Source organism: Oncorhynchus nerka, linkage group LG28 (assembly GCF_034236695.1).
Source record: "Oncorhynchus nerka isolate Pitt River linkage group LG28, Oner_Uvic_2.0, whole genome shotgun sequence".
NCBI classification, from domain to species: Eukaryota; Metazoa; Chordata; class Actinopteri; order Salmoniformes; family Salmonidae; genus Oncorhynchus; species Oncorhynchus nerka.
In genome coordinates, this window is record NC_088423.1 from 72,348,614 (window position 1) to 72,375,112 (window position 26,499).

The 26,499-nt window shown below is 46.1% G+C and overlaps 1 protein-coding gene across 1 annotated transcript in view; it reads right to left on the reverse strand.

Moving 5' to 3' along the window:
* The window catches only part of LOC115112820 (cysteine-rich secretory protein LCCL domain-containing 2-like), a 31,495-nt gene extending 6,334 nt beyond the window's left edge, over positions 1-25,161 (reverse strand). Inside the window, exons 1-5 of the mRNA XM_065013079.1 lie at positions 24,999-25,161; positions 15,233-15,623; positions 11,652-11,770; positions 2,306-2,438; positions 309-424 (exon numbers count right to left, since the gene is read on the reverse strand). Of these exons, the coding sequence (XP_064869151.1) occupies positions 309-424; positions 2,306-2,438; positions 11,652-11,770; positions 15,233-15,508 (644 nt within the window). The 5' untranslated portion in view covers positions 15,509-15,623; positions 24,999-25,161. The remainder of the gene's footprint in view (positions 1-308; positions 425-2,305; positions 2,439-11,651; positions 11,771-15,232; positions 15,624-24,998) is intronic.
* Between the last annotated feature and the right edge of the window lie 1,338 nt (positions 25,162-26,499).

Genomic DNA, 26,499 nt, shown 5'->3' on the forward strand with positions numbered 1-26,499 from the left:
TGAAACGAGGTCTGTCTGGAACATTCTGCTTAGGACCTGTTTCTCTTTCCCCTTCCTTTATTATTTTTGTATTTGAACTTCTGCTGGAATTTCAGAATTGGCCTCAATGTGTCATGAAATACTTCTTAGACAGACACTTTAACTGTAACATTAGACAGAACAATTCATACCCTGACATGTGCCCTCAAAAGTGTTTGGTATTAGGTAAACACCCCATGTGGTGGTAAGAAGTATGTAAAACAGAACACTGGAGACATGATATGTGAATGAGTGGGGAAATGAGAGTAACGTTAGTGAGTTGGTCTTACTTGGGGGAGTAGTTACAGACGAGGTAAACAGCGTTCTCCCAGATCTCCCCCCACACGTTCATCCTGGGACACACGTGCACTGCACACCCCACACGACTAGTGGTGGCCCAGACCAGCTGCAGAGAAGACAACACTTCCATTAACATTGTTATTATAAAAGGACATTCGCATTGCTGACTCATTGTTCTTTCTATGACCACAAATCCATCTCCACCGATACAGTTCCTCAGCTCCACATAAAAGTGCAGACAACTGTACTAGCTGAAACTATTTGATTTGGAGCCCTGCAGCTCTGCAGCCTTTGAAAGGGCCTGTCATGGGTGGCTATGGAGATCTGAGAAAAGCATCACAGACAAATGGGTAGGAAGCACCATGTCACTGTAGACTTCTCTCTTTCTTTTTTCTCACTCCTCTCGCCCCTCATAGATCCCTCATTACTGCCACAGGAAGTGGCTCCCATGCTGGGGTTTAGAGGCAGATTGATGGGGCCCCTGAGATAGATGTCGAGTGTGACCACAGTTTGTTTCCTGCGACGTTCTGTGATCATTCTCATGATCCAGTTTAATAATGTAAATAAATGATACTGGCAGTAGCTCGGACCGAACAAAGACAACTCTGGACAGACCCACTTCCTCTGTCAAGATGGAGAGTTAGTTCAATCAAATCAAATCAAAGTTTATTGATCACGTGCACGCATACGTTAGTGAAATGCTTGCTTGCTAACTCTCCTCAACAATGCAGTACAATAAAAGTATCAATCAAGAATCAAATGCCAAATACAAAAGTGAAAAATAGTAATACAGTTTTTTTTTTACTACTTAAATGTAAGCTACAGGCAGCACCTATGGATTTGACACCAGGGCAGTCCTACTACTGAGAGCTTGATACGTGACTCCAATACCAATCTTTCCCCCTGTACCCCTAATTCCTCCCTCTATTTCTCTCTCTCTGACTCTCACTCCCCCCCCCCCCCCCCCCATCTTTCAGGAATGTGTTTCCCTTTCCTGGGCCAGTGAGAGGCCACAGGCAGTATTGACTTAGAGACAATGACTCAGCATAGACACCGCACTGCTACACCACTACAGCATACACAGAGATGTGATGATGAGGGCTGGAGCCTGTGGTAAAGCTCTGTGTCATCCCAGAGAGAGACTATGAGGATACTGACCCGGAGGGGCTAGCATAACCTAGCTTTGCAGTGTTATGGTAGGGATTGGACCCCAACTATGCTACGCTACACTAGTATTCCTAGAAAATGAAAGGCAGAAAGGGTGTTCAGACCTGGCATTGTTCCCCCCATTCCTGCATTACATCTTCAAAGGAATCCAGGTCAAACACAGAGATGATTGGTGTGTCTGGGAAGTGTTTCCAGATGCTAGCGACCTGGTTTCCCATGTGAAGTATGCAGATGCAGGAGGATGAGTCGGGCTGTTTTCACAAACCCATCCCAGCTACAAAGTAAAGTCTATGAGGAGAGGAGGCCAATTCTCCCTCTTCATCCCCTTCTTGTCCCTCTCTTCCCCTCTTTGTTTATCTCTCTTTCTTCCCCTTTGTTTCACCCTTTCTGCTGTGATGGTTTAATGCTCTTGAGGCGGCAAATAACTTCCCCTGTCACTACACTACTGTGCCCCCATGTGGTCCTATGGTAACCACACTGTTTAAGGCACTCCCCCTGTTCTTAGTTAATGGACACCCATTGAAGAGGCTGCAGGCAACACATTGTTTTTACACAGGACCTGAATACCTGCAGCAGCATCACCTTTAAAAGTCACATGCTGTCCATTATATACTGATGGTAGAGAGGAAACATATGACCTTGAACACTGCACAGGCTCATACACAGATCATCTATATTAGTTCAAAGGAAACCTGTAAAAATACCATTTCATATGGAATTAGATCCAAATGTGGTTTTCTGTTCATTGTAGAACTGTTGAGGGAAGTACTCGCTCCAAACTCAGAACCCCCACCCCCTTTCTCCCCCAGCCAAGACTCACCTGGGTGTAGTGGGTGCACATGGGCCCTGAGCAGCGGTCGGGACACCAGGGATTGCACTCATGTTGGTAGGGGTAGGTATAGTCCTTCACCTCATCATACCAGGCCTGGACGTGGTAGGCCGGGGAGCGGTATCTGCAGACATGGAGGGAGCAGCATCAGCCTCAGCAGCACAGAGAGCTCATACAGGATGATCTCCAGCTGCCAGGGCCATTTGAGGAATATCTGAGGGGGCTGCCAGGTGCTTTGGCTGGGCTTGAGACGCACTGCAACAGCCTCCCCTCAGGCTCCCCTCTGGCCTCCACTGATTAGTCCGGTTCTGACCTAGCAGACACACAGACACACTCACAGTCTGTTTCCCTCCAACACTGGGGAACTCAAGCCATGCTGAGAAATAATTACAAAAACTAAGCATGGCTCCACAGCCTGTCGAATCAATTATGGCCCTTTATTGTAAACATCTCTTTTTACGGTACTGAAAAGTGCTGAGACTACAAACTGGCAGCGGAGAGGGAGATAAACAGCCCTGGCCGGTGTTGGCATCAGAAGAGAGAGAAAAGGAGAGGGGTTCTGTGAGAGTGGGGGGAGAGAGGGAGAGAGGGGGTCTGTGAGAGAGGGGGAGAGAGGGAGAGAGGGGGAGAGAGGGAGAGAGGGGTCTGTGAGAGAGGGGGGGGGAGAGGGAGAGAGGGGGTCTGTGAGAGCGCGAACGAGCAGATTCCTGGAATGGCACCTGCTCACGGAGCCCTCCAATGTCATACACAAAGAGCCCTCCACTGTCATACACAAAGAGCCCTCCACTGTCATACACAAAGAGCCCTCCACTGTCATACACAAAGAGCCCCACTCATACACAAAGAGCCCTGTCATACACAAAGAGCCCTCCACTGTCATACACAAAGAGCCCTCCACTGTCATACACAAAGAGCCCTCCACTGTCATACACAAAGAGCCCTCCACTGTCATACACAAAGAGCCCTCCACTGTCATACACAAAGAGCCCCACTGTCAGGCTGCAATGCTCTGAACACCCTAACAAACACACAGCACAAATACATACACTGAGTATACCCAGCATTATGAACACCTTCCTAATATTGAATTGCACTCCCCCCTTTTGCCCTCAGAACAGCCTCAATTTGTCAGGGCATGGATTCTACAAAGTGTCAAAAGCTTTTCACAAGGATGTTGGTCCATGTTTTAAATGTTTTAATTTGAGTCATTTAGCAGACGCTCTTCTCCAGAGCAACATACAGTTAATGCATCCATCTTAAGATAGTTAGGTGGGACAACCACATATCACAGGGACAAAAAGTATATTTTTCTTCAATAACGTAGTTATCAGTAGAGTCAGAGCTAGAAGGGGGGTGGAGTGTGTGTGGGGGTGTCACATTATTTTTTTGTGGGGGGTCGAGGTGAGGAGGAGGATTATTTAAGATACTGTTTGAAGAGCTTAAAATATTATTTTGTGTCAGCCCAATTGAGACCTCTGGTGTGTTGGTGCAATTCAGAATACGAATCCAAATGGAAAGACATGGAGACTACATTGACAGAGATACACATAGTCAGTTTGGGGAAATAAGGACATGGTAATAGAAATATACAATAGACACAATCAGTGGATTAATTTCTCTCTGAAGACATGGTTTAGGGCAGTTAAGCAAAGTTATTTAGACAGAGGTCAAACTGCTGAGTTGGCCCGTATACGACCCCAGCTTCATCCCTGCAACTCGGGACAGCAGATTTAAACAATGGACGCAGAAAGGCATCACATCATTCAGTACAATTACAAGGAATGGGGACCTAGAGAACTTTCAGGATCAACAAGATTTTTACAGATACTTACAAGTACGACACTATATCTTAAGGGAGATAAAAGTGATTGACCCTCGAGCAGCTATTTCCAATCTTTACTTGGGTATTCAATCCTCAAAGAAACAATCAACAAACTATATTAAACAGAAACGGGAGGAACTTAACATTGAAATAACTGATGAAACATGGTTGAACATATTAGAGACTCAAAGCTCCACCAACTCAAGGTCATGGAGAGAATTCTGTTGGAAGAATGTTATACGTTTCTTCATAACACTTAAACTGAAATCAAACAGACTGGCTCACTACACCCTTGTTGGAGAGAATGCGGGCTATTGAAGGTGGATCACTCTCATATCTTTTGGTTCTGCTCCGCAATCAAAACTTACCGGGGAGAAATAAGATCTAACATTGGAAAATTATGGGATTTGACATAGAACATACATTGATTTCTTTGTACTTGGGTGAAATACCTGACAACTTACACAATAGAGAAAAGTACCTCTTGAAGGTCCTACTGGCAGCCAGTAAAAAGGATATCACTAGGAAATGGCTACGAAAAGACCCTCCCATAGTGACACAATGGATAGACATTGTAAGAGAAATACACCACATGGAGCGTATGACCTTTGCTTTAAGAACTCAACAGAAGAGAGGTCAGGAATACTGGGGAAAATGGGTTTCGTACTTGAAAATGGTCTAATTCAAAGATGATGTCAATGTAACTACTCTGAGGAATGTATGATGTGCTGTAACTGACATATCTTTTTTTGTGGTTCTTTTACTTTATTTGTACTTTCTTTGTGTTCCTCGATAATAATAAAAATATATATATACAGTGGGAGAACAAGTATTTGATACACTGCCGATTTTGCAGGTTTTGCTACTTACAAAGCATGTAGAGATCTGTCATTTTTATCATAGGTACACTTCAACTGTGAGAGACAGAATCTAAAACAAAAATCCAGAAAATCACATTGTAGGATTTTTAAAATATTTGTTATTTAATTTTTTACCCCTTTTTCTCCCCAATTTCGTGGTATCCAATTGTTTTTTTTAGTAGCTACTATCTTGTCTCATCGCTACCGTACCGTACGGGCTCGGGAGAGACGAAGGTTGAAAGTCATGCGCACTGCTTCTTAACACTTCTTAACAGGCAGTTATCCCACTGTTCCTAGGCCGTCATTGAAAATAAGAATGTGTTCTTTAACTGACTTGCCTAGTTAAATAAAGGTAAAAAAATACAATTTTTTTTTTTTTTAACAGAGCGCGCATCCAACCCGGAAGCCATCCGCACCGATGTGTCGGAGGAAACACTGTGCACCTGGCAACCTTGGTTAGTGCGCACTGCACCCGGCCCGACACAGGAGTCGCTGGTGCGCGATGAGACAAGGATATCCCTCCCTGCCAAGCCCTCCCAAACCCGGACGACGCTAGGCCAATTGTGCGTCGCCCCACGGACCTCCCGGTCGCGGCCGGTTATGACAGAGCCTGGGCGCGAACCCAGAGTCTCTGGTGGCACAGCTGGCGCTGCAGTACAGCGCCCTTAACCACTGCGCCACCCGGGAGGCCCATTGTATGATTTTTAAGTAATTAATTTGCATTTTATTGCATGACATAATTATTTGATCACCTACCAACCAGTAAGAATTTTGGCTCTCACACACCTGTTAGTGTTTCTTTAAGAAGCCCTCGTGTTCTCCACTCATTACCTGTATTAACTGCATCTGTTTGAACTCGTTACCTGTATAAAAGACACCTGTCCACACACTCAATCAAACAGACTCCAACCTCTCCACAATGGCCAAGACCAGAGAGCTGTGTAAGGACATCAGGCTGGGATGGGCTACAGGATAATAGGCAAGCAGCTTGGTGAGAAGGCAACAACTGTTGGCGCAATTATTAGAAAATGGAAGAAGTTTAAGATGATGGTCAATCACCCTCGGTCTGGGGCTCCATGTAAGATCTCACCTCGTGGGGCATCAATGATCATGAGGAAGGTGAGGGATCAGCCCAGAACTACACGGCAGGACCTGGTCAATGACCTGAAGAGAGCTGGGACCACAGTCTCAAAGAAAACCATTAGTAACACACTACGCCGTCATGGATTAAAATCCTGCAGCGCACGCAAGGTCCCCCTGCTCAAGCCAGCGCATATCCAGGCCCGTCTGAAGTTTGCCAATGACCATCTGGATGATCCAGAGGAGGAATGGGAGAAGGTCATGTGGTCTGAGGAGACAAAAATTTAGCTTTTTGGTTTAAACTCCACTCACTGTGTTTGGAGGAAGAAGAAGGATGAGTACAAACCCAAGAACACCATCCCAACCGTGAAGCATGGAGGTGGAAACATCCTTCTTTGGGGATGCTTTTCTGCAAAGGGGACAAGACGACTGTACCGTATTGAGGGGACGATGGATGGGGCCATGTATCGCGAGATCTTGGCCAACAACCTCCTTCCCTCAGTAAGAACATTGAAGATGGGTCGTGGCTGGGTCTTTCCAGCATGACAACGACCCGAAACACACAGCCAGGGCAACTAAGGAGTGGCTCCGTAAGAAGCATCTCAAGGTCCTGGAGTGGCCTAGCCAGTCTCCAGACCTGAACCCAATAGAAAATCTTTGGAGGGAGCTGAAAGTCCGTATTGCCCAGCGACAGCCCCGAAAGCTGAAGGATCTGGAGAAGGTCTGTATGGAGGAGTGGGCCAAAATCCCTGCTGCAGTGTGTGCAAACCTGGTCAAGAACTACAGGAAACGTATGATCTCTGTAATTGCAAACAAAGGTTTCTGTACCAAATATGAAGTTCTGCTTTTCTGATGTATCTAATACTTATGTCATGCAATAAAATGCAAATTAATTACTTAAAAGTCATACAATGTGATTTTCTACATTTACATTTACATTTACATTTAAGTCATTTAGCAGACGCTCTTATCCAGAGCGACTTACAAATTGGTGCTTTCACCTTATGACATCCAGTGGAACAGCCACTTTACAATAGTGCATCTAGGTCTTTTAAGGGGGGAGAAGGATTACTTTATCCTATCCTAGGTATTCCTTAAAGAGGTGGGGTTTCAGGTGTCTCCGGAAGGTGGTGATTGACTCCGCTGTCCTGGCGTCGTGAGGGAGTTTGTTCCACCATTGGGGGGCCAGAGCAGCGAACAGTTTTGACTGGGCTGAGCGGGAACTCAGTGGTAGGGAGGCGAGCAGGCCAGAGGTGGATGAACGCAGTGCCCTTGTTTGGGTGTAGGGCCTGATCAGAGCCTGGAGGTACTGAGGTGCCGTTCCCCTCACAGCTCCGTAGGCAAGCACCATGGTCTTGTAGCGGATGCGAGCTTCAACTGGAAGCCAGTGGAGAGAGCGGAGGAGCGGGGTGACGTGAGAGAACTTGGGAAGGTTGAACACCAGACGGGCTGCGGCGTTCTGGATGAGTTGTAGGGGTTTAATGGCACAGGCAGGGAGCCCAGCCAACAGCGAGTTGCAGTAATCCAGACGGGAGATGACAAGTGCCTGGATTAGGACCTGCGCCGCTTCCTGTGTGAGGCAGGGTCGTACTCTGCGGATGTTGTAGAGCATGAACCTACAGGAACGGGCCACCGCCTTGATGTTATTTGAGAACGACAGGGTGTTGTCCAGGATCACGCCAAGGTTCTTAGCGCTCTGGGACGAGGACACAATGGAGTTGTCAACCGTGATGGCGAGATCATGGAACGGGCAGTCCTTCCCCGGGAGGAAGAGCAGCTCCGTCTTGCCGAGGTTCAGCTTGAGGTGATGATCCGTCATCCACACTGATATGTCTGCCAGACATGCAGAGATGCGATTCGCCACCTGGTCGTCAGAAGGGGGAAAGGAGTAGATTAATTGTGTGTCGTCTGCATAGCAATGATAGGAGAGACCATGTGAGGTTATGACAGAGCCAAGTGACTTGGTGTATAGCGAGAATAGGAGAGGGCCTAGAACAGAGCCCTGGGGACACCAGTGGTGAGAGCACGTGGTGAGGAGAGATTTGGATTCTCGCCACGCCACCTGGTAGGAGCGACCTGTCAGGTAGGACGCAATCCAAGCGTGGGCCGCGCCGGAGATGCCCAACTCGGAGAGGGTGGAGAGGAGGATCTGATGGTTCACAGTATCGAAGGCAGCCGATAGGTCTAGAAGGATGAGAGCAGAGGAGAGAGAGTTAGCTTTAGCAGTGCGGAGCGCCTCCGTGATACAGAGAAGAGCAGTCTCAGTTGAATGACTAGTCTTGAAACCTGACTGATTTGGATCAAGAAGGTCATTCTGAGAGAGATAGCGGGAGAGCTGGCCAAGGACGGCACGTTCAAGAGTTTTGGAGAGAAAAGAAAGAAGGGATACTGGTCTGTAGTTGTTGACATCGGAGGGATCGAGTGTAGGTTTTTTCAGAAGGGGTGCAACTCTCGCTCTCTTGAAGACAGGAGGGACGTAGCCAGCTGTCAGGGATGAGTTGATGAGCGAGGTGAGGTAAGGGAGAAGGTCACCGGAGATGGTCTGGAGAAGAGAGGAGGGGATAGGGTCAAGCGGGCAGGTTGTTGGGCGGCCGGCCGTCACAAGACGCGAGATGTCATCTGGAGAGAGAGGGGAGAAAAAGGTCAGAGCACAGGGTAGGGCAGTGTGAGCAGAACCAGCGGTGTCGTTTGACTTAGCAAACGAGGATCGGATGTCGTCGACCTTCTTTTCAAAATGGTTGACGAAGTCATCTGCAGAGAGGGAGGAGGGGGGAGGAGGATTCAAGAGGGAGGAGAAGGTGGCAAAGAGCTTCCTAGGGTTAGAGGCAGATGCTTGGAATTTAGAGTGGTAGAAAGTGGCTTTAGCAGCAGAGACAGAGGAGGAAAATGTAGAGAGGAGGGAGTGAAAGGATGCCAGGTCCGCAGGGAGGCGAGTTTTCCTCCATTTCCGCTCGGCTGCCCGGAGCCCTGTTCTGTGAGCTCGCAATGAGTCGTCGAGCCACGGAGCGGGAGGGGAGGACCGAGACGGCCTGGAGGATAGGGGACATAGAGAGTCAAAGGATGCAGAAAGGGAGGAGAGGAGGGTTGAGGAGGCAGAATCAGGAGATAGGTTGGAGAAGGTTTGAGCAGAGGGAAGAGATGATAGGATGGAAGAGGAGAGAGAAGCGGGGGAGAGAGAGCGAAGGTTGGGACGGCGCGATACCATCCGAGTAGGGGCAGTGTGGGAAGTGTTGGATGAGAGCGAGAGGGAAAAGGATACAAAGTAGTGGTCGGAGACTTGGAGGGGAGTTGCAATGAGGTTAGTGGAGGAACAGCATCTAGTAAAGATGAGGTCGAGCGTATTGCCTGCCTTGTGAGTAGGGGGGGAAGGTGAGAGGGTGAGGTCAAAAGAGGAGAGGAGTGGAAAGAAGGAGGCAGAGAGGAATGAGTCAAAGGTAGACGTGGGGAGGTTAAAGTCGCCCAGAACTGTGAGAGGTGAGCCGTCCTCAGGAAAGGAGCTCATCAAGGCATCAAGCTCATTGATGAACTCTCCGAGGGAACCTGGAGGGCGATAAATGATAAGGATGTTAAGCTTGAAAGGGCTAGTAACTGTGACAGCATGGAATTCAAAGGAGGCGATAGACAGATGGGTAAGGGGAGAAAGAGAGAATGACCACTTGGGAGAGATGAGGATCCCGGTGCCACCACCCCGCTGACCAGAAGCTCTCGGGTGTGCGAGAGCACGTGGGCGGACGAAGAGAGAGCAGTAGGAGTAGCGGTGTTGTCTGTGGTGATCCATGTTTCCGTCAGAGCCAAGAAGTCGAGGGACTGGAGGGAGGCATAGGCTGAGATGAACTCTGCCTTGTTGGCCGCAGATCGGCAGTTCCAGAGGCTACCGGAGACCTGGAACTCCACGTGGGTCGTGCGCGCTGGGACCACCAGATTAGGTGGCCGCGGCCATGCGGTGTGGAGCGTTTGTATGGTCTGTGCAGAGAGGAGAGAACAGGGATAGACAGACACATAGTTGACAGGCTAGAGAAGAGGCTACGCTAATGCAGAGGAGATTGGAATGACAAGTGGACTACACGTCTCGAATGTTCAGAAAGTTAAGCTTACGTAGCAAGAATCTAATTGACTAAAATGATTAAAATGATACAGTACTGCTGGGGTAGGCTAGCTGCGTTGTTGACACTACCCTAATCAAGTCGTACCGTTGAGTGTGAAGTTTCTACAATGCTGCTTTTCGGGAGCTAGCTGGCTAGCTAGCAGTGTTGGTTACGTTACGTTGCGTTAGGAGAACGACAATAGCTGGCTAGCTAACCTAGAAAATCGCTCTAGACTACACAATTATCTTTCAAACAAAGACGGCTATGTAGCTAGCTATGTAGCTAGCTACGATCAAACAAATCACACCGTTGGGACTGTAATGAAATGAAATGAAAATGTGATACTACCTGTGGAGCGAAGCGGAATGCGACCGGAATGCGAAAGTTCTATTCAGCTTTCTGGAGTTTTGTTTTAGATTCCGTCTCTCACGGTTGAAGTGTACCTATGATAAAGTGTACCTATGATAAAAAGCGGGAGCTGCCTCCCGGGTGGCGCAGTGGTTAAGGGCGCTGTACTGCAGCTCCAGCTGTGCTCCAGCTGAGTCCCTGGGTTCGTAACCGGCCGCGACCGGGAGGTCCGTGGGGCGACGCACAATTGGCCTAGCGTCGTCCGGGTTAGGGAGGGCTTGGTCGGTAGGGATGTCCTTGTCTCATCGTGCACCAGCGACTCCTGGTGCACCAGCGACTCGCAGTGCGCGCTAACCAAGGTTGCCAGGTGCACGGTGTTTCCTCCGACACATTGGTGCGGCTGGCTTCCGGATTGGATCCGCGCGGGTGTTAAGAAGCAGTGCGGCTTGGTTGGGTTGTGTATCGGAGGACGCATGACTTTTAACCTTCGTCTCTCCCGAGCCCGTACTGGAGTTGTAGCGATGAGACAAGATAGTAGCTACTACAACAATTGGATACCACGAAATTGGGGAGAAAAAGGGGTAAAATAAAAAAAAATAAATAAAAAGAGGGAGCTGTATTCCCGTATGCATCCAAAAGTTGGCTGGATGTTCTTTTGGTGGTGGACCATTCTTGATACACACGAGAAACTGTTGAGCATGAAAAAAACAAACCTCTGATTGGCACACATACACAATCTATGTCTTAATTGTCTCAAGGCTTAAAAATCCTTCTTTAACTTGTCTTCTCTCATCTACACTGATTGAAGTGTTTAACAAGTGACATGAATAAGGGATCATAGTTTTCACCTGGATTCACCTGGTCAGTCTGTCATGGAAAGAGCAGGTGTTCATCATAATGTTTTGTTCACTCAGTGTACATCCACACACAACAGCCACACTACAGACTCACATAGACTCGGTAGCAGACAGCACAAAGCACAAAGTGTGTGTGTGTGTGTGTGTGTGTGTGTGTGTGTGTGTGTGTGTGTGTGTGTGTGTGTGTGTGTGTGTGTGTGTGTGTGTGTGTGTGTGTGTGTGTGTGTGTGTGTGTGAAGTGTACATGTGTGTATGCATGCGTGTGTGTGTGTCATATTGTCTTACCTGCCCCAATGAACGGCGAGGTTCTGACCGATGGACATGAGCAGGTCATTAGGTCCATGTTCCCACTGGCATGCCTCTGCCCAGTGAGTGGCTGACCTCTCCAGCTCATCATCCCAGACCTGGAAACACACAAATAACACTGTTAGAACAAAGTTGTAACACTAAAACTCACACATTTCAGTAACATTAATGACAGCAAAGGGGTCCACACTGTGACACACTCCAACATATGATCAGTGAACAGTGAGACAGACCCATCAAAACTACCTGCATCCAAGACCATCACCACAGCTAGACTTACCCCAGCTGCTTTAATATCAGGCCACCAGGTAGATCCCCTTCATATAATAACTGCTCCTCCTGTCTCCTCATAGCTACCTACCTAAGCACTAGCTACCTTTGTAGGCCTCTGCTAGCCCTCTTTCTTCCCAAGGAGCTGAAATTGATCTGGATACAAGTAAAACATTAGCTTTAGCCCAGGAAATGTGAGTGGAGCAGCGCCTGGCCCCACTCCACTACAAATCCCCAGCAATCACAGCTGAATTAGGCATATTTCCTGAGCGGGTTTCTCTCTCTACCCATGGAAAAGAACGTGGAAAGATGGGATGCAACTCATCTCTGCCACCACTCTCACCACTAGGATATGGGGGAGGAGGGGGAGGAGAGGACTGGTACAGTGTGGCACCTCACAGTGTCTCTCCTCAGTACATTGCCAGGCCATTGGTGGTCACCACCACACATACAAATACACACACATGCCCGTGACTATGCCAGCTCAGCTATACCCCCAGTCCTGTCCTCAGAACCAGGCCTGGCAGAGAACAGAAAAGCAGGGCAGAGGGAGGCCTACCCTGTCTTCATTCACCCCTCTCTGCAGTGTCTACCAGCAGGTAGTGTAGAGTCAGTGTAATTATCCTCCCAGTAAGCCAGCTCCTCTCCAGGCTGCCAGCAGTTGACTACCATGAGCTCATCTTTTCCAGGAGAGAAGATTGTTGTCGTGTTGGGTTCTAGCTTGAAAACATACTTATTCATGTCACCATACTATAACTTATTGATTACTTTACATGTATAATGAATGAATATGTTGGGGTCAATGTAGGGTGGATATAACCTAGGTGTAGGGGAAGTTACTAAGTGAGACAAGGGGGAGTGCAGAAAGTTTACATTCTGTCAAAACATGGTATTGTTAAATATCATGGAGCCTAAGGAGGGAGGCAAAGGGCAAACAGTCTGGTTTCAGTCACTGTTAAGGTAGGACAGTTGAGGATTAGGGAGGAGCGAGGAATTCGGCCCGAGGTCAGGTCAGATGAAGTGAGAAGGAACAGTCCTATTACACACACATATACTTCCACACCCAGGAAGGTTCTAGCACCAGGCAGGGCCATGGCTACACCAGTGAGAGGAACCAATTAAGTTCCTGACTAGCAACAGAGATGCTGCTAAATTGTAATTACTTCACTTCTATGGCCTATTTATTGCCTTACCTCCTCACGCCATTTGCACACACTGTATATAGACTTTTTTTCCCTCTCTATTGTTTTATTGACTGTACGCTTGTTTATTCCATGTGTAACTCTGTGTTTTTGTTTGTGTCACACTGCTTTATCTTGGCCAGGTCGCAGTTGTAAATGAGAACTTGTTCTCAACTGGCCTACCTGGTTAAATAAAGGTGAAAAAAAGAAGAAATGACTGTATTGGCTGTCTAGATGTGCAAGGAGTAGACTGCGCCTAGTAGGAAGGTATAAATATTTATTCTTGTGTAATCCTATCTTTGTCTTTGCAGCTGTATGACCCAGTGGGTGAATAAACTTCCATGAGTTTTTATTCTGTTTGTTCAAAACCTAACAGTAGTAAAATGTGGAGCCTATAAACACTCACCTACATTATATCTCATAAACACAAGACCTTGGTATTTCCTGAGCAGCAGACTGATGCTGACGTTTACCTCCATCTCTCTGTACTATCTAATAATTAAATATATTTGTCCTATTGCACACGTGTGAACTGGAAATGTGTTTTTTGCCTCTACCCCAACTGGGGGGGGGTCACGGCCAGCAGGGTCTGCCATTATCAACTCTGACGCAATTAGGGATTTTTCACCTTGTCGGCTCAGGGATTGGAATTAGCAACCTCTCGCTTTCTGGCCCAATGCTTGAACCGCTAGGCTACCTGCCACGCACCTGCTATTCATCAGCTCTCTGTGCCTCCAGCTAGGGAAACAACTTCCAACCCGTCACTTTCACCATGTATTCTACATGTAATAGAGGTTGTTGCGCTACAGTAGTGTGTGAATAGTGAGCCTCTTTACAGTGTGTTGACAGTGTATCTGTCAGGGTGATGATAGTTAAAGCTACAGTACATACACTACTGTTCAAAAGTTTGGGGTCACTTAGAAATGTATTTTTTCTTAAATAAAAAACACATTTTTTGTCAATTAAAATAACATCGAATTGATATACAGTGTAGACATAGTTAATGTTGTAAATTACTATTGTAGGTGGAAACGACTGATTTTTAATGGAATATCTACATAGGCGTAAGAGGCCCATTATCAGCAACCATCACTCCTGTGTTCCAATGGCACGTTGTGTTAGCTAATCCAAGTTTATCAAGGATAATTGATCATTAGAAAACCCTTTTGCAATTATATTAGCACAGCTGAAAACTGGCCTGCTTTAGACTAGTTGAGTATCTGGAGCATCAGCATTTGTGTATTCGATTACACTCTCAAAATGTCCAGAAACAAATAACTTTCTTCTGAAACTCATCAGTCTATTCTTCTTGTGAGAAATGAAGGCTATTCCATGCGAGAAATTGCCAAGAAACTGAAGATCTCGGACAACGCTGTGTAATACTCCCTTCACAGAACAGCGCAAACTGACCCTAATCAGAATAGAAAGAGGAGTGGGAGGCCTTGATGCACAACTGAGCAAGAGGACAAGTACAAGTCTAGTTTGAGAAACAGACGTCTCACAAGTCATCAACTGGCAGCTTCATTAAATTGATCCCGCAAAACCCCAGTCTCAACGTCAACAGTGAAGAGGTGACTCCGGGATGCTGGCCTTCTAGGCAGAGTTCCTCTGTCCAGTGTCTGTATTCTTTTACCCATCTTAATCTTTTCTTTTTATTGGCCAGTCTGAGATATGGCTTTTTCTTTGCAACTCACCATTTTTAGCCTGTAATCGAACCCACAAATGCTGATGATCCAGATACGCAACAATCTAAAGAAGGACAGTTTTATTGCTTCTTTAATCAGAACAACAGTTTTCAGCTGTGCTAACATAATTGCAAAAGGGTTTTCTAATGATCAGTTAGCATTTTAAAATGATAAACTTGGATTAGCTAACACAACGTGCCATTGGAACACAGGAGTGATGGTTGCTGATAATGGGCCTCTGTATGTAGATATTCCATTAAAAATCAGCCGTTTCTAGCTACAATAGTCATTTATATGTATTTCTGATCAATTTGATGTTATTTTAATGGACACAAAATTGCATTTATTTCAAATACAAGGACATTTCTTAAGTGACGGCCAAACTTTTGAACGGTAGTGTACATTTCAGGATTGCATGTCTCACCATGTACTCCATGTTGGATGCGGTGGGGTAGACTTGTCCCCTCAGTTTGTTGTGCAGTTGTAGAATCTCCCCGCGGTCTGTCCACTGGATGGCCCGTCGGGTCCTACTACCCGCTGTGTTATCGGTGCTGTTCTGGTCATCCTGGTACCGGCTCAGTAGTTCCCGCAGCTCATTGGAGTCGGGCAGGAAGAGGGCAGCTCCTTCCCTGGCAGAGAGGACCAGGAGGTTTAGGGTGAGGGTGAGGGCAGAGAGCCAGCAGGGCATGGCAGCAGTCATCTCCGGTCTCTGGGACGGGTCTCTGGGCGTCTGTGTCTAGGGCTCTGGGCAGGCTGGGCAGACCACAGTGGGCAGCCTTGTGTGAGCTCTGGTCCTGAGCACAGTAGACACGATGCTGTGGGGAGAAAACACACTGTGAGCCGGCCAGCCAACAAAACAGGCTACAGAGCAAAGCACATGGCCAGACACCTTTATTTAACCAGGTAAGCTAGTTGAGAACAAGTTCTCATTTACAACTGCGACCTGGCCAAGATAAAGCAAAGCAGTGCGACACAAACAAACACAGAGTTACATATGGAATAAACAAGTGTACAGTCAATAACACAATAGAAAAAAAGAAAGGCTGTATACAGTGTGTGCAAATGGCGTGAGGAGGTAGGCAATAAATAGGCCATAGTAGAGAAGTAATTACAATTTAGCAGATTAACACTGGAGTGATAAATGAGCAGATGATGTGCAAGTAGATATACTGGTGTGCAAAAGAGCAGAAAGTAAATAAAAACAATATGGGAATGAGGTAGGTAGATTGGTTGGGCTATTTACAGATGGACTATGTACAGCTGCAGCGATCGGTTAGCTGCTCAGATAACTGATGTTTAAAGTTAGTGAAGGAAATATAAGTCTCCAGCTTCAGCGATTTTTGCAATTCGTTCCAGTCACTGGCAGCAGAGAACTGTAAGGAAAGGCGGCCAAAGGAGGTGTTGGCTTTGAGGATGGCCAGTGAGATATACCTGCTGGAGCGCGTGCTACGGGTGGGTGTTGTTATCGTGACCAGTGAGCTGAGATAAGGTGGAGCTTTACCTAGCATAGACTTATAGATGACCTGGAGCCAGTGGGTCTGGCGACGAATATGTAGCGAGGGCCAGCCGACTAGAGCATACAGGTCACGGTGGTGGGTGGTATAAGGGGCTTTGGTAACAAAACGGATGGCACTGTGATAGACTGCATCCAGTTTGCTGAGTAGAGTATTGGAAGCTATTTTGTAGATGACATCGCCGAAGTCGAGGATCGGTAGGATAGTCAGTTTTACGAGGGTAAGTTTGGAGGCGTGAGTGAAGAAGGCTTTGTTGCGAAATAGAAAGCCGATTCTAGATTTGATTTTGGATTTGAGATGTTTAATATAAGTCTGGAAGAAGAGTTTACAGTCTAGCCAGACACCTAGGTATTTGTAGTTGTCCACATATTCTAGGTCAGAACCGTCCAGGGTAGTGATGCTAGTCGGACGGGCGGGTGCGGGTAGCGAACGGTTGAAAAGCATGCACTTGGTTTTACTAGCGTTTAAGAGCAGTTGGAAGCCATGGAAGGAGTGTTGTATGGCATTGAAGCTCGTTTGGAGGTTAGTTAACTTCTTGGTGACAGGGGGGCAGTATTGAGTAGCTTGGATGAATAAGGTGCCCAGAGTAAACTACCTGCTGCTCTGTCCCAGATGCTAATATATGCATAGTATTAGTAGTATTGGATAGAAAACACTCTAAAGTTTCTAAAACTGTTTGAATGGTGTCGGTGAGTATAAGAGAACTCATATGGCAGGAGAAAACCTGAGAAAAATCCAACCAGGAAGTGGGAAATCTGAGGTTTGTAGTTTTTCAACTCTTTGCCATTCCAATATACAGTGTAAATGGGGTCATATTGCACTTCCTACGGCTTCCACTAGATGCCAACAGTCTTTATGTCACGTCCTGACCTTAGTTCCTTTTTTATGTCTCTATTTTAGTTTGGTCAGGGCGTGAGTTGGGGTGGGCATTCTGTTTTGTGTTCTATGTTTTCTATCTCTATGTGTTTGGCCTGGTATGGTTCCCAATCAGAGGCAGCTGGCAATCGTTGTCTCTGATTGAGAACCATACTTAGGTAGCCTCTTTTCCCATTTTGAGTTGTGGGTGATTGTTTTCTGTTTTGTGTGAGTACCTGACAGAACTGTTGCGTTTTGTTCTACTTGTGTTTTTGTTTCAGTGTTCCGGTTATAATAAACAACATGGACACTTACCACGCTGTGCATTGGTCCGATATTTCCTACTCCTCCTGGTCCTTTTTTGGTGGTGGGTGATTCTCCTCTTCTGAGGAGGAGAATCGTTACAGAATCACCCACCACCAAAAAAGGACCAAGCAGAGTGGTATCCTGGAGCAGAGGGTTCTGGACTCCTGGACTTGGGAGGAGATACTGGAAGGCAAGGGACCCTGGGCACAGGCTGGGGATTATCGCCGCCCCAAGGAAGAGCGGGAGGCAGCGAAAGTTGAGCGGCGGCGATTTGAGGTAAGGCAGCGCAGGCGGCACGTCAGGAAGCCCCCCCCAAAAGAATTGGGGGGCACACAGGGAGTGTGGCAGAATCAGGTTGGAGACCAGAGCCAACTCCCCGTGCTTACCATGGCGGGCGACGTTCTGGTCAGGCACCGTGTAATGTGGTCAAGCGCATGGTGTCTCCAGTACGCATTCTTAGCCCGGTGCGCTACATCCCAGCCCCCCGCAAGTGCCATGCAAGAGTGGGCATCCAGCCAGGGCGTATTGTGCCGGCCCAGCGTGTTTGGTCTCCGGTACTCCGTTTCGACCCAGGGTATCCTGCTACAGGGCAGCGTGCTGTGTCTCCGGGGGGCTGGGTGGGTGCAGTGCGAATGTGGGTATTGAGCCTAAGGGAGAGGTGCGAATGGTATGCACCAGATCTCCAGTGCTCACCCACAGCCCGGTTCAACCTGTGCCTGCACTCTGGAGGGTGCGGGCTAAAGTGGTCATCCAGCCTGGAGGAGTGGTGCCAAGGCTGCGCACCAGAGCTCCAGTGCTCCCCCACAGCCCGGTCCATCCGGTGCCTTGTTTATCAAACGCGCTAACAAAAGAAGCTATTTGGACATAAATGATGGACATTATCGAACAAATCAAACATTTATGGTGGAACTGAGATTCCTGGGAGTGCATTCTGATGAAGATCATCAAAATCATCATATTTATAATGCTATTTCTGACTAATGGTGACTACACAATATGGCGGATATCTTTTTGGCTGCTTTGTTGTCTGAACGCTGTTCTCAGGTTATTGCATGGTTTGCTTTTTCTGTAAAGTTTTTAAAAAATCTGACACAGTGGTTCCATCCACTTGTATTTTCATCAACATTTATAATGAATATTTCTGTAAATAGATGTGGCTCTCTGCACAATCACCACATGTTTTAGAACTACTGAATGTAATGCGCCAATGTAAAATTAGATTTAAAAAAATATAAATATGCACTTTATCAAACAAAACATACATGTATTGTGTAACATGAAGTCCTAGGAGTGTCATCTGATGAAGATCATCAAAGGTTAGTGATGAATTTGATCTCTATTTGTGATTTTTGTGACTCCTCTCTTTGGATGGAAAAATGGCTGTGTTTTTCTGTGAGTTGGTGGTGACCTAACAAATCGTTTGTGGTGCTTTTGCTGTAAAGCATTTTTGAAATCAGACACTGTGGCTGGATTAATGAGAATTTTATCTTTAAAATTGTGTAAAATACTTGTATGCTTGAGTAATTTTAATTGTGAGATTTTTGTTGTTTTGAATTTGTCTCCCTGCACTTTCACTGGCTGTTGGCGAGGTGGGACGCTACCGTCCCACATATCCCAGAGAGGTTAATTAACACATTGTACAAAGAAGGGCCAGATGTATACAGAATGGTGTCGTCTGCGTAGAGGTGGATCAGGGAATCACCTGCAGCAAGAGCGACATCATTGATATATACAAAGAAAAGAGTCGGCCCGAAAACTGAACCCTGTGGTACCCCCATAGAGACTGCAAGAGGTCCAGACAACAGGCCCTTCAATTTGACACACTGAACTCTGTCTGCAAAGCAGTTGGTGAACCAGGCGAGGCAGTCATTTGAGAAATCAAAGCTATTGAGTCTGCCGATAAGAATACGGTGATTGACAGAGTCGAAAGCCTTGGCCAGGTCGATGAAGATGGCTGCACGGTACTGTTTTTATCGATGGCGGTTATGATATCGTTTAGTACCTTGAGCGTGGCTGAGGTGCACCCGTGACCAGCTCGGAAACTGGATTGCACAGCGGAGAAGGTACGGTGGTATTCGAAATGGTCAGTGATCTGTTTATTAACTTGGCTTTCAAAGACTTTAGAGAGGCAGGGCAGGATGGATATAGGTCTATATGAGTTTGGGTCTAGAGTGTCACCCCCTTTGAAGAGGGGGATGACCGCAGCAGCTTTCCAGTCTTTAGGGATCTCGGACGATACGAAAGAGAGGTTGAACAGACTGGTAATAGGGGTTGCAACAATGGAGGAGGATAGTTTTAGAAAGAGTGGGTCCAGATTGTTTAGCCCAGCTGATTTGTACGGGTCCAGGTTTTGCAGCTCTTTCAGAATATCTGCTATCTGGATTTGGGTGAAGGAGAAGCTGGGGAGGCTCGGGCAAGAAGCTGCGTGGAGGGCAGAGCTGTTTTCCCGGGGTTGGGGTAGCCAGGAGGAAAGCATGGCCAGCCGTAGAGAAATGCTCATTGAAATTTTCGATCATCTTGGATTTATCGGTGGTGACCGTGTTACCTAGCCTCAGAGCAGTGAGCAGCTGGGAGGAGGTGCTCTTGTCCTCCATGGACCTTACAGTGTCCCAAAACTTTTTGGAGTTAGAGCTACAGGATGCAAATTTCTGTTTGAAAAAGCTGGCCTTTGCTTTCCTGACTGACTGTGTGTATTGGTTCCTGGCTTCCCTGAACAGTTGCATATCGCTGGGACTATTTGATGCAATTGCAGTCCGCCACAGGATGTTTTGTGCTGGTCAAGGGCAGTCAGGTCTGGAGTGAACCAAGGGCTATATCTGTTCTTAGTTCTACAGTTTTTGAAAGGGGCATGCATATTTAAGATGGTGAGGAAATTACTTTTAAAGAACGACCAGGCATCCTTGACGGACGGGATGAGGTCAATATCCTTCCAGGATACCCGGGCCAGGTCGATTAGAAAGGCCTGCTCGCAGAAGTGCTTTAGGGAGTGTTTGACAGTGATGAGTGGTGGTCCGCGGACCCATAGCGGATGCAGGCAATAAGGCAGTGATCGCTGAGATCCTGATTGAAAACAGCAGAGGTGTATTTGGAGGGCAAGTTGGTCAGGATAATATCTATGAGGGTGCCCATGTTTACGGATTTAGGATTGTACCCGGTGGGTTCCTTGATGATTTGTGTGAGATTGAGGGCATCTAGCTTAGATTGTAGGACTGCGGGGTGTTAAGCATGTCCCAGTTTAGGTCACCTAACAGAACAAACTCTGAAGATAGATGAGGGGCAATCAATTCATTCCCTGGTGTCCAGGGCACATCTGGGAGCTGAGGGGGGTCTATAACAGGTGGCAACAGTGAGAGACTTATTTCTGGAGAGATTAATTTTTAAAATTAGAAGTTCGAACTGTTTTGGCATCGACCTGGAAAGTATGACAGAACTTTGCAGGCTAACTCCTCCCCCTTTGGCAGTTCTATCTTGGCGGAAAATGTTATAGTTGGGTATGGAAATCTTCTGATGTTAACATGCATGAAACCAAGGCTTTTTCGTTTACAGAAGTCAACAAATGAGAGTGCCTGGGGACACGCAGGGCCTGGGTTAACCTTCACATCACCCGAGGAACAGAGGAGGAGTAGGATGAGGGTACGGCTAAATGCTATCAAAACTGGTCGCCTAGTGCGTTGGGGACAGAGAATAAAAGGAGCAGATTTCTGGGCGTGGTAGAATAAATTCAGGGAAAAATGTGCAGAGAGGGGTATGGTGGGGTGCGGGTACAATGGAGGTAAGCCCAGGCACTGAGTGACGATAAGAGAGGATGCATCTCTGGACGTGCTGGTTATACTGGGTGTGGTCACCGCATGTGTGGGGGGTGGGACAAAGGAGGAATCTGAGGCAAGTAGAGTGGGACTAGGGGCTCCGCAGTAAACTAGAACAATGATAACTATCCTAAACAGTACACAAGGCATATTGACATTTGAGAAAGACATAAAGTGAGGCATAAATCAATCACAGGTGTTGATTGGGAGAGCTAGCTAAGACAACAACGGGTAAGACATAACAGCTAATCAGCTAAGACAACAACAACAGGTAAAATGGCGATGAATGGGCAGAGAGGGTCGGTTAACTACACACAGGGCCTGAGTTCGGGGCTAGGGCCGACAGATAAACAAAAAAATAAAAATAAACCAAATGGAGTACCGTGATAAATGCACAGTCCAGTAGGCATCAGCTATGTAGCCAAATTAGTGGTATTACTCCATATCAAAGGATACACTCTCTCTACAAGGCTTTCAGTAGTCAGACAATATCTCATAAATTTAATCTCCACATTGTACCTGATCATCTTCAGTTTAGCCAAATCCTTTCAAAGCTCTTTTCAGCTCTTTCATAATACAGCAATTAGCTGGGGATATCCTTTCAGATCCATAATAATGACTTCATTGTAATCTTCCATCGATTGCTCAACACAGTGACCAAGGAAATTCACATTACTCAGCCCCTTTGGAACTATGATCTACAGTGGGACAAAAAGTATTTAGTCAGCCACCAATTGTGCAAGTTCTCCCGCTTAAAAAGATGAGAGAGGCCTTCAACTATGACAAACAAAATGAGAAAAGAAAATCCAGAAAATCACATTGTAGGATTTTTTATGAAGTTATTTGCAAATTATGGTGGAAAATAAGTATTTGGTCAATAACAAAAGTTTATCTCAATACTTTGTTATATACCCTTTGTTGGCAATGACAGAGGTCAAACGTTTTATGTAAGTCTTCACAAGGTTTTCACACACTGTTGCTTGTATTTTGGCCCATTCCTCCATGCAGATCTCCTCTAGAGCAGTGATGTTTTGGGGATGTTGCTGGGCAACACGGACTTTCAACTCCCTCCAAAGATGTTCTATGGGGTTGAGATCTGGAGACTGGCTAGGCTACTCCAGGACCTTGAAATGCTTCTTACGAAGCCACTCCTTCGTTGCCCGGGCAGTGTGTTTGGGATCATTGTCATGCTGAAAGACCCAGCCACGTTTCATCTTCAATGCCCTTGCTGATGGAAGGAGGTTTTCACTCAAAATCTCACGATACATGGCCCCATTCATTCTTTCCTTTACACGGATCAGTCGTCCTGGTCCCTTTGCAGAAAAACAGCCCCAAAGCATGATGTTTCCACCCCCATGCTTCACAGTAGGTATGGTGTTCTTTGGAGGCAACTCAGCATTCTTTGTCCTCCAAACACGACGAGTTGAGTTTTTACCAAAAAGTTATATTTTGGTTTCATCTGACCATATGACATTCTCCCAATTTTCTTCTGGATCATCCGAATGCTCTCTAGCAAACTTCAGACGGGCCTGGACATGTACTGGCTTAAGCAGGGGGACACGTCTGGCACTGCAGGATTTGAGTCCCTGGCAGCGTAGTGTGTTACTGATGGTAGGCTTTGTTACTTTGGTCCCAGCTCTCTGCAGGTCATTCACTAGGTCCCCCCGTGTGGTTCTGGGATTTTTGCTCACCGTTCTTGTGATCATTTTGACCCCACGGGGTGAGATCTTGCATGGAGCCCCAGATCGAGGGAGATTATCAGTGGTCTTGTATGTCTTCCATTTCCTAATAATTGCTCCCACAGTTGATTTCTTCAAACCAAGCTGCTTACCTATTGCAGATTCAGTCTTCCCAGCCTGGTGCAGGTCTACAATTTTGTTTCTGGTGTCCTTTGAGAGCTCTTTGGTCTTGGCCATAGTGGAGTTTGGAGTGTGACTGTTTGAGGTTGTGGACAGGTGTCTTTTATACTGATAACAAGTTCAAACAGGTGCCATTAATACAGGTAACGAGTGGAGGACAGAGGAGCCTCTTAAAGAAGAAGTTACGGGTCTGTGAGAGCCAGAAATCTTGCTTGTTTGTAGGTGACCAAATACTTATTTTCCACCATATTTTGCAAATCAATTCATTAAAAATCCTACAATGTGATTTTATGGATTTTTTCTCCTCATTTTGTCTGTCATAGTTTAAGTGTACCTATGATGAAAATTACAGGCCTCTCTCATCTTTTTAAGTGGGAGAACTTGCACAATTGGTGGCTGACTAAATACTTTTTTGCCCCACTGTATCAGTAAACATAACTGCAGATATTTCTTTAAAGACATTAATTATCCGTAATGGCCCTGGATGCCATAGTGATATATAATCTGGGTGGAAAGAGAGCAATCAGTCAGGTTCAAGAAGTCCATAATCTCTGTGACCTCTCTCTGATACTCATCTGGCTGACCTGCAAAATCAGGTCAGCCAGATTTAAAAAATCTAAAACAGTAGAGGGAGAGAGGGAGTAGGGAAGAACTACAGCAGAAAGGGTTATTAGTTAATGAGAGAGAATGATGGATAGAGAGATGAAAATAGAGGGAGAGAAAGCCAAATAAAGAGAGCAGGGGGAAGAGACAGATGTAGAGTTCTTTACTAAAACAGAAGATGTTAGTATGAAAATGAGGAAGTGTGTGGTTCTCATCCTCCTTTGCCACAGCACACAAGGCTCACATGGCACAAGGCAGGCTCCCAGCCTCAGCCTCAGCCACCACCCCATTGACCAGGAGAAGACAAACAGCAGGGCTACTAAATCAGCTGGCAGGAGAAGGCATGGCAGAGAGGGAGAGAAGTAAAGAGAGAGAGCAGTCATACCACTGCTCCATGCATCCTTCAATTCCTCCTCTCTCTCTCAGCCTGGAACTGCGGCTTGAGGTCTGACGGCCGGTCTGTGTCAACACACTGTCACAGAGCCAAGCAGCCCCAGCCAGTGATGGGAGCCAGCCGGCTGGCCTGAAGCAGCCCAACCATCCCACCACACCCCTCCTCTGGCCCTCTCTTTGTGTCCCTGCCTACCTTCTCACACCAGTCTTTATTTCTGGGCCTTTCTCATGATTCTCATGAATGTTATACCCGAGTGACAGACAGAGCAGCCAGCCAGCCAGCCACACACACACACACACACACACACACACACACACACACACACACACACACACATACACACACACACACATACACACACACACACACACACACACACACACGAGCCTGGTGGGCTCTCACCTGGTGGCTCTGCAGTAGCTCTTCTGTCTTATACTGCCCCCCGATGTCAAACCCAGGAGTGTCACACATCAACACAACTCCTAGGTAAACCTGACTCAAAATAGCTATATTATTGATATAAGCTACATACTGTATGCACAGTTTTCATTAAATTATTCTCTAGGAATTGACACCTGAGATTGACATTATTTCACAGAAGTAGAAATGTGGACAGTGATGATGGCTGGAGCACTGCACTTGCATGTGTTATAACAATGTTCAAGACAATATTGAAATAAGTAGTGTTTCATGACAAGCTAATTAATTTACAACAGCATTAAATACATTCCGTATTCTTATCAACTCTGAACATTATAACATGTTTGAACTCAGTAGCAGCCAAAAGCATAGAATCACATGGTGAATACATGTTGCAGAATAAATCTGATTAAATGTAGAAAAACATGCTAACCTCAATCACTGACAATTATCCGGCAATTATCCAAAATCTTCAGCACCGGTTGAGTATTTCCCGTTTGCTAAATTGCTGCTGAAGTGGAGCTGTACTCGTTGGCTGCGGTCCTAGAGGGCAGAGTAACTTTGTGACTGTTGACTAACTTTACAGCGGCATGTCAGTGCTTTATATAGAGACCCCGCTGAACGAGCGAGGAGGGAACATTTGAACTCTTCTTTCTTTAGTCACTCCCACAGCTCCCTCCTCAAGATGGCTATGTTCTTGGCAAGCATCCTGCGCTCTGACGATTGATGTCGAAAGGAAAACGCAAAGTATGTAATTCACTACGAAACAGTGCAATCGAAAAGCGTAATAGTGTTTTGTATTTTTAGAGTTTAGAGTTCTGTAACTTTTCTGTTTCTTTTCCAATTCAAAAGTGTTGCCAGAGTTTCTTCAAGACAGTTCATCGATAATTACCATTAGCCTATCATACAGATTATTGCATGATTGTATATCATTATAGTCGGATACATGTAAATATAATTCATAATTCCACCTACGATATTATTATAATTTGCTCTATTTTGAAAGTGATAGTAATTTGTGTATAACTTTATTAGTATTAATAATTATCTCTATAGTTGTATTATAATATATCCTTCATATGATATGATAGCTGGTATGATATATCAGTTTATGGTTTTATTTTAGTTTATTAATTCGACCATTTAAAAAAACAAGCACACATAAAACTTGAAAAAGCCATACATGTGCATGAGTAAAATCAGAGGATAACACACAATAAAGTCTGGGACTTATTTCCATTGAACAACTAGTCACTTGTTGGCATTTTATTTTGATGCCTTGCTTTGATGCCACTCAAGGTATGCCATGACAGAATGTCCTCTTTCCATAGCAGAGTGGAGGGGCAGTTCGGTTCTAAAACAGAACAGTTGTAGATCAAAACAGGAATGAAGAATAAGGGGTGCTCTTACTACACTCGTCCCTCTTCACTGTCTTCAGATGTGCAAACACTTCATTCACATCTGTACCAAGTACCTAGTTTGTCAGAGCAGTCTCTTTCTTTATCTCCCTCTCTCTGGTACAGCTCAGCATGGTCTCCGTGACGATGACTTAACCCATGGGGAACTCACATTTCTACCCCCAGGTATGGAGAACAAGACTCCCATCAGAGTGGGAATCCAAGGTGGAACTTTAAACACACATACTGTGATTCACACACTGCAACACTGACACACCGACCTCTACATCACACTCCACATGTGAAGTATAACATACATGCCTACATCTTCTGTACTGACCCAGACCTGTGGATGTAGAGGCATGGTACTACTCCATCATGATTTGATTGTTGTCTAAACACACAGTCTCATGGGACCACAGAGGGAGATGAAAAATAGAGATAATGTCAGCTGGCCGTCATTTGACTCAGCAGCAGCACATAAAAGACGCAATAACAAACATGTTACGTAGGAGAAACAAAAGTTTATGACACTTG